The sequence below is a fragment of the Eimeria tenella genome, genomic scaffold (assembly GCF_000499545.2).
Source record: "Eimeria tenella Houghton genomic scaffold, Eth_scaff2257, whole genome shotgun sequence".
NCBI classification, from domain to species: domain Eukaryota; phylum Apicomplexa; class Conoidasida; order Eucoccidiorida; family Eimeriidae; genus Eimeria; species Eimeria tenella.
Genome location: NW_013542113.1, coordinates 3,946 through 4,322, shown reverse-complemented (window position 1 = coordinate 4,322; position 377 = coordinate 3,946). Strand labels below are relative to the sequence as shown.

The 377-nt window shown below is 67.6% G+C and overlaps 1 protein-coding gene across 1 annotated transcript in view; it reads right to left on the bottom strand.

The window, feature by feature from the left end:
* The window catches only part of ETH_00039100 (uncharacterized protein), a gene marked incomplete at both ends in the record, with an annotated part of 3,794 nt that overhangs the window by 1,823 nt on the left and 1,594 nt on the right, over positions 1–377 (bottom strand). Inside the window, one exon of the mRNA XM_013374745.1 lies at positions 63–295. Coding sequence (XP_013230199.1) covers positions 63–295 — 233 coding nt within the window. The remainder of the gene's footprint in view (positions 1–62; positions 296–377) is intronic.

The following is a 377-nucleotide window of genomic DNA, read 5'->3' as shown; positions in this document are numbered from 1 at the left end:
CTCCGCTGCCGCTGCTGCCGCTGCTGCTGCTGCTGCTGCTGCTGCTGCTGCCTCTGCTTCACCTTAAGTATAGAAGCAGTGCCCTCTGCTGCTGCAGCAAAACGCAGCAGCAGCTCCAGCTTCTCCTCTGCTGCACCCCCGTTGGGGGGCCCCCCACTAAACCCTACCCCTGGGGGGACCCCACTGCTACTGGGGGGCCCCCCACTGACAACTACCGGGGGGCCCCCTGGGGGCCCCCCAATTAAGTTCTGTGGGGCCCCTGGGGCCCCCCCACTTACAGCTATTGGGGGGCCCCCTGCGGGCCCTCCACCTATATTCTGTGGGGCCCCAGGGGGGCCCCCAAATGAATGCTGTGGGGCCCCTGGGGGACCCCCAAT